Below are 8110 nucleotides of genomic sequence, written 5' to 3' on the forward strand. Positions count from 1 at the left end.
CCTTTGAACAAGGTCTTTCAAGGTAGTTTCGCTGGCGAAACTACCTTGGACAGCACTTTTAAAAGTGACATAACTTTCACATCCAATGTCCAAATATAGTCATTCAACCACTCAAATTGATCGGAAAACCCCATTTGAGCACATCTATGGGGTTATATTTTGGAAAACCTTGCATATATAGTATTAAATATTACATGTATTTTATGAGAGTGATATATAAGCCCAAGTTAATACTTATTATAGTAATTTAAACTTCTATAGAAACATGTCCATAAATATATTGTTATTAATACTATAAAAACACTTCAAAGATATTGCCATATGATATAAATGTGTTTAATAAGTAATTATTTATGTATAATATTATTATATTGAGAGTGATTATGAGGGATGTTCTTAAATGAATTATTTTTCAATACTTTTTTAAGGTAATAACAAGGGTACAAAGGGATGTCTATGAATAAGAAGATTTATCTTATGTAAAAATGAATGAGTAACTAGTTTGTATATTTTTATGATAAAGGGATCTAGTTCTAATGAAAATAAAAGTGTAAAAACCATGTTTCCTAAAGAAATACTATTTTTAAAATCTCTAGAAAAACACGCTCGTATAAACTTGCTCATAGGTTTTTGCTCGTAAAATTGACGCATCCGCGAGCTTGCTAGCTTTAGTTTTTTATCTCCCTATGCACTCAGCCACTCAGAATAGCTATCTATTCTCTCTCTCTCTCATGGATCTCACAATAGTTCTCTTAGTACTCTAGAATGGTACTTTAGAAATCTTGCAATAGAGCTCTTAGTACAAAAGGATAATCTCCATCTCTCTCTCTCAGAACACTTGCCTTCTAAGCTCTAAAGGATGTAGATAGAAATCTTGTCACACAAAACACCAAAGAGACTCTCTCTCACAATAGAAGAGATGAAACAGAATTCTCTATCACTCAATAGATGGGAATTTTTCTTTCATGAAAGCAAAAGTTCTCTCAAGAAAGTGGAAGTTCTCTCAACGAAAGAGAACTCTTGATTTCTTAATCTCTCACAAGAAGAATGGCGCCTTAGCGGAAGGTACAACCATGCTCTGATACCATGACAAAATATGAAGAGGGGAGAGGAGGAGAGAGGGCACAACTAGAGAGCACACCACAAATGGCTAACTGTACACTAGATTTACTTGAAAATGTAAAATATATACAAACCCATTTAGGGTTAGGGTTAGGGTTAGGGCATCTTACCCTTTCCTTTATAGCACTCTATATGTGTTAGTGCTATGCACATGTAATCACATGTTGTTGAGTTGATCTCTTAACAATTTTCCTAGGGAAGCATAAGGTTGAACAACATGTGTTTGTATCTTGCTCCTTTGGTGGAGGAGTTGCAAAATTTGTGGAATGGATTTCAAGTCTATTATACCTTAAGGCCAATTAACAAATGAAATGTTCTATTAAGAGAAGTTCTAATGTGGACTATGCATGATAATCTTGGCTTGCATGATTGCTTAAGTACATATTACAAAACATCATCATTGACTATATATATTGCATAATGGCTCATTATTTGTCATTTAAAAGCCTCATTTCTTGCCCTTCATGTGGAGATAGTTCATATAGTCACCTTTTTAGAAAGCTAGGCAAGGCACATGACTTGGCTATGGATGATAGAGAGTCATTTGATGCTTCTTTGGATTAAATGGTAAATTACATCCAAGTATTTTCAAATGACCCATATTATACACATTCGTGAACCATAATGTATCTTCAAAATTCACATTTATCAACTATAACCCTTATATTGATGATGTTATCAATGTTTTTCTTAGGGTTGTCACAGCATTGGTCCCAGGCATAGTTTTGATGTCTATTTGTAAGGTTTATTTCAACATTTATATAGATGCTTATTTATAATGTTAGGACAGATGTCATGAGTAAATTATCCATCGTTGATGTAGTAAGCATGAAAGTTCATTGAACTTTGTAAAAATTCCTAGGGTGGAGTCTAATCCATCACACCCCATGACACGCACTTGGCCGTGGTCATTTGTAATTGCATTGCAGTCTCCATGTTTTTTTTTGCAGAACATTTTAAATTTAGCAGTAGTCTAATATGTCTTTTGAATTTTGATCTTGGCTTGCATGTGTGTTTTCCTACTCAACTACTTCCCACTTCCCATTTCAAAACAATCTCATTTGTATTGTAGAGTGATAAAATGCAATTTTGCCCCATCCATGGCTACAACATAACAATTCCATTAATTAGTGAATCACTAGATAAAACTAGACTTTGGATGCTCCTTGGATGATACCACCATCATTATATGTTCGTAAGCAAAGTTGAAAAAATTCAACTCTAGAAGCGGATTGAGGATGAGTTCAAAAAGATTTGGAATTTGCAAAGCGATGTTATTGTTGTGTCTATTAGAGCAACACAGATAATGATTCTGTGTTGGAAAAGAAGCATGCTTACTCCATGTAATAGGAATCCTTCTAACTTTGCTATAGGGTGGGATGGCAGGTGTGTCAACACACTTTTCTAATAGATTTCTACTTGCTAGACCTGTTGACAAACTAACATATGGTGTACTTTTTGGAAGAAATGAAGGGAGGAAGTTGATACGAAGGATTCTACATATGATGCAGTTCATCAAGGGGTTTCAACTTTGCTTTTTACATAGAGTCTTATCTAGGAAATATAGAACGTGTTGAGTTTATATGATGCCTGAAAGAGTGATCCATAGGAGAGGAAGTTGTACCAATGTATTTTGATTAGCTGAAACAATTTGTACTATTGTTGTTGGAGAGAGGACACGAATAGAGAATGGTTTTGTTGATAGGGGAACATGGTACTATGATGGAAGGTCCGTGAACTATGATATTGACTAAATATATATGCAAAATTACTTCGAGCATGGTGGTATTTGGTTGAAAACGTTAACATTCTAGCTACCATGACCTATGATGGACTATTGATGGAAGGTCCGTGAACTATGATATTGACTAAATATATATGCAAAATTACTTCGAGCATGGTGGTATTTGGTTGAAAACGTTAACATTCTAGCTACCATGACCTATTGAAAAATGAGACACAAATTCAATTGAAGCGACTTTAGGGTGAGTCAAAAGTTCTCTAGGATTTGCAAAGCTGTGTTACTGAGTGTCCATTAGAATGACATAAATAAAATTTGTGTTGACAAAGAAGTCTGCTCATCCCATCTAATAGGCATCTTTATAACTTTGTTGCATGGTGGGATGGTGGCAAGTGAGTCAACACACTTTTCTAATAGATTTGAAATTCAATGGACTTGTCGTGTATGTCACAATTTTTGGAAGAAATGAAGTGGGCACGTTCAACCAAAGGCAGTTAGCTACACATGGAGGAGCATCACGAACTGATTTTAACTTTGTTTATAGTTTTGGTCCATCTTATGTTGGTAAAGCATCTTGACTGAAAACGCATATCCATGGCTTGCTACACTCCAAGGACTAGGGGCAATATTTTCCTATAATGATGTTTAACCACTCTATTAATAAGGAAAATGTCAAATAATGGGTGAATGGATGTATTGGTTTTCATGGATATTAGGAAACAGGTTGAAGGTTACAATAGTATGATTTATTTCATATAAAAGTTGCATGACCCTTATGGAAGTATTGATTAGCAACAATGCTAAGAAAGACCTGTTATATAAAGAAGCAGAAGTAGGAGAAATATGGTGTTAAGGGTTTTTGATTACTGCGTGTTTATTGGAATGACATAGATAACAATTATGTGTTGGGAAAGAAGCTTGCTTACCCCATTGAATAGGCATCGTACTAATTCCACTATGTGGTGGGATGGTGGCAAGTAGTCGAAACACACACACACACACCCACACCCACACACACACACACGGCAACTACGAGTCATATTTCCTTTTTGGAACTGCCAAGCTCTGGCATTTGAATGGATGTGAGGGTTCGAGCAAGGTTAACAAAGTTCTGGTAGGGACAAAAATGACTAATGCAGTTCAGCCATTTTAACTTTCTAGATGAAGTTTGGTTGATGTGATCTGTGGGGCCTATCGAACCCAACATCTTGGACTTGAAGTGACATGTGATTCGCGCAGGCGTAACTTCTTCAAAAGAAATGCCATCAATAGTATGGCAGAGATGTTGTTCGGGCCGAGGGCCCGTGGCACTTGACGGTGAGGGTTCTCGAAAGGCACCAGTGGGCCAAAGCCTTGGAGGAAGAAGTGGGAAGTCTTAATGGAAGGTTCTCGAAGTGGGAAAGTCTATTGACGTTTGACCTTGGAGCGTCTTTTGGAAAGGAGAAAACGTGGAAGGGGTGGTTTCGTGGAGAGGAAGAAGGCGGCCGTTTAGCGTCAAACGCAAACCCAACAAGCCAAACAAACAAACCCACAAAGGCAAGGCACAACACAGGCTCAGGAAGAGGCAAAGAAAGAGTCAAGGCAAACAGGCACAACACAGGCACACGCAGAGACAAAGAATCAAGGCAAACGGGCACAACACAGGCACAGGCAGAGATTAAGAGTCAAGGCAAACAGGCAGAGGCACAGAGCCAAGGCATATCCCTTTGTTTTCCTCGTCCTCTCCATTACCCATATCCTCTTGGGTCCTTCTCCCCCCCTCCCTGCCCTTCCACATCCTTTTGGGCTCCTTTCTGGCTTTTGGGTTCCTCTCCTTTCCTCCATTTCACCTCCCCACGGTCCGCATTGCGTTGCTCTTGAGCTATTTTCGCATCCTCTCTCGCGATGGATTTTTCTTCTTTTGGTACGCTTCTTCTCTTTCGCACTTGTCATCTTTCCGTTGCCTTTCATCGTCGTCTAGTTGTCTCTGCCAGAAGGTCTTCAAAGTTATCGTTTTGTTCCTCTCAAATGTCCTTCCAAGGTTCAGTCACGACCTCCAAAAGTGTCTTTAATATATAAGCTTATGACGGGCATGCCAACGTTGCGTAATTTACATGGTAAAAGGGGTTTTGAAAGCATTTTAGTTCTTAATTAGCCTTCTCCTTTAGTGCTAGCCTGATTTTCCCTTCACTTCTAGAGTGCCCGCAGAAACTCGTACGAAGAATTTTGTTTAAATGGATGCTCGAGTACGTGTGGGTGTGTGGATTTGTATGTATGAGAGCATATGTTTATACTATGGTCTACACCCACTGTTGGGAGCTGATGACTTCAGTGGGGATGTCATAGTAGCTAGAGTTTATGGTTTTCAACCTTATGAGTGACTATCATGAGATTGCAAGTACACACTGTGTTGTGTTTTTCGAGGATGAGTTTGGGCATGTTCCTAGATTCATCTAGACATATATTTACATTTCTAGAAGATGGATTGAAGTGTTGCGATTTGACATTGTTTGTTCTTTTATCTTCCTTGCTAATATACGATGCAACTAATGGAGTTTCAGAGTTTGGCTCAATGGAAGCCAGAGAAAGGAACGAGTTTACTGATGCAAGTCCCTCACATTTTGAGTCTCTCTTTTTTGGTAACTCACTGTGCTCCCCCACTTCAAGTTGGTGTTTGTCTTTTTTCTCTTCTTGGGAGGGGAGTGGCGGGTTGAGTAGCGTCTCATACATTGATGTACAAGGCTAAAGCTGTTTTGTAAAATTCATTGCAAAAAAATAAAATCAGATTGAGAATCGTCCCTTTGTTAAATATGCTGGTGGATTGCACTCCAATCATACGTATTTCTTGTGAAGATTTGGACGACACATTGTATCCCGTAAGTTCAGGAATAGCGGCATCATGTCGGAAAAATATTCTTGGTACTACTCTTATTCTCACTCTTCCTAGAGAGTTCGCTGTGAACAGAGTTTTGTAATCTACTCTTGAAAAGCAGTTCACATTAAGGATCTTGATTGTAACAGATTTTATGGTCGAGAAGCTTGGGATCGATGCAGACACTGCTCCAAATCTTTGTGCTGAGCTTTACAAAAACTATGGAACTTCAATGGCTGGACTCGTGGTAAGTTTTCATGACCTCTTCCAAGGCAGCCTGAAGTTTTTTTAAAATCTCCAATTATGTTCAACATAAGACCTTCACAATGATGCAATCATTGGTTTGTTAGTTGTGCAGGCGACAGGCTACAAATTTGATTTCGATGAATTCCATAGGTACACGTCCAAAATCTTCCAAATTTCTCCTTTCTCGTAAACGTATTGCAAAGTGCCTTAACAGAAGGAAGAATCGATTTCTATCGGCCCTCCTTCAGCATACTTAATAAGTTGGTTGAAGTCTTCACTATTTGTATAACCGTAAATTATGTTTATGTCTACCCTCCTTATCTCCATCTTTTCAGGTTTGTACATGGGAAATTACCTTACCATGTCCTGCACCCAGATCCAGTGCTGAGAAATCTGTTGTTAAGCATGCCCCAGAGAAAAATCGTGAGTTGCCTTGGTCTATACCATTGCATTCTTTCCTTTCTGCTGTAGCCTTTCAAAGGAAGTACTTCAGGCTTCTCATGGACATGGGCAAGAATAAAATATTGTATGCATCATGCTTTTATTTGCTTTAAACAAAATCATATGAGTCCTGGTAATACTTCTGGTTTAAGCCCTCATTCCAATTGTGTGAGATTTAACAGTAATAAATGAGTGGCTGCACATAAGTTGAGCTGGTCTCTTAATACATGGTCTGTCAGGTTTTCACAAATGCAGACAAGGTCCATGCTCTCAAGGTGTTAAACAAGATGGGTCTGGAAGATTGCTTTGAGCATGTTATTTGTTTTGACACATTCAATGCTACTAGTAATCTCCATAGTCCCATGCATATTATGTGTAAGCCTTCAATTGAGGCCTTCCAACGTGCCATTCAGATTGCTGGTGTTGATCCTGGCAAAACGGTATGTGATCTTTGTTATTGCTTGTCTTTGAAAAACGAGAAGGGGTGGATTTTGCATGCTTTGCTGACTCATGGGTTCGCAGCTCTTTTTTGATGACAGTCCTCGCAATGTTAAAGGAGCAAAAGCTACTGGTATGCAGACTGTTTTGGTAAGTTGCACTTGTACTTTTATGGGGAATTACAGGAATTACATTGTTAGACCATTGGTTTAATTCTTTTCATAGGAAATACATTTGAATGTGGATTTGCACCCTGTTTTTGCAGGTTGGTAGTTCAATCAAAGTCGAAGGAATAGATTATGCCATTGAGAGCATCCACAATATAAGAGAAGCAATACCTGAAATTTGGCATGAACCAGACGTAATATTCTCAAGAAGCACAATGCCAATGGAAGCTATTGTTGTTGCTGCATAAAATATCGCATGAAAGTGCTAAATCATGAACCAACATACTTCTGCATTTGGTTTATGGCAAGAATTAGCAGTGCTGTCAGCGTAGCGCCTTATTAATGACTCAACTACACACCTGAGGAAAAGATCCACTACATGGTACAAAAAAATGTAACGCATATTTTGCTGTAGTTAAGTATCCAAGCCAGAGAACATGATAAACATCTTCAGTCAAAATCTGAATTGATCCATTTACACAAGTAAATCACCATTCTGAGACTCAATGTCACAAAAAATGGAGGCTGGTGGTGCCGTCTCAACTAATTTAACCTATATATATCTCAGCCCATGTAGCAACATGGATTCAAGGTGGCTCATATGAAGAATCTATTTTCGTAACTTTGTAGCATACAATGAGAAAGGTATGTACCTTTCCCTTGATAAACGCCAAAAGAAATTGACAATAAATTTGAGAGTTAATGCATCTTTCTCCCAGCCTTTTTCTCAACACATCTGCCCAGGTTTCAACGGTGGTAGCATTAACATTTTGAAAATGGAGCCCTTGTGTTTTAAATGGAGTGCCCCTTTTTTCCACTGTAGAAAAGTGACAGTAGAAGTATTCAGCAAGGAATTTTCTTTTTTATAACGTTGCACAGCATGTTGTTCCCGGAGTTATTGGAATTAAGGGCCAAGGGCTAATGAAATTCCAATGTTTACGACCTTGGAATAAGTAGTCCAAGCTTGGAGGAACAATAGGAGAAACAAGAAAGTCAAACAATTCCAGGGGTCTTTCTGAGTATAGGCTATTTTTGGTGGAATGTTAGCGCAAGCGTCTTGAGCTCTTTGTTTATTTTTTGGTATGTTAATTGTGAAGTGAGTTG

At 38.2% G+C, this 8110-nt stretch overlaps 1 protein-coding gene across 1 annotated transcript; it reads left to right on the forward strand.

Annotated features, from left to right (window-relative positions):
• The first annotated feature begins 4195 nt into the window (after positions 1 to 4195).
• LOC147890193 (uncharacterized protein C24B11.05-like) lies at positions 4196 to 7766 on the forward strand. The gene is made up of 9 exons (XM_087390432.1): positions 4196 to 4766; positions 5404 to 5481; positions 5696 to 5761; positions 5864 to 5961; positions 6073 to 6110; positions 6296 to 6383; positions 6641 to 6841; positions 6924 to 6989; positions 7105 to 7766. The coding sequence occupies exons 1-9, from the start codon at positions 4748 to 4750 to the stop codon at positions 7252 to 7254; spliced, it is 804 nt and encodes a 267-aa protein (XP_087246558.1). The 5' UTR covers positions 4196 to 4747; the 3' UTR covers positions 7255 to 7766.
• The last annotated feature ends 344 nt before the right edge of the window (positions 7767 to 8110 follow it).

Source organism: Dipteris shenzhenensis, chromosome 19, assembly GCF_047967505.1.
Source record: "Dipteris shenzhenensis isolate YYH24624 ecotype China chromosome 19, Dip_SZ_1.0, whole genome shotgun sequence".
In the NCBI taxonomy this organism is placed as follows: domain Eukaryota; kingdom Viridiplantae; phylum Streptophyta; class Polypodiopsida; order Gleicheniales; family Dipteridaceae; genus Dipteris; species Dipteris shenzhenensis.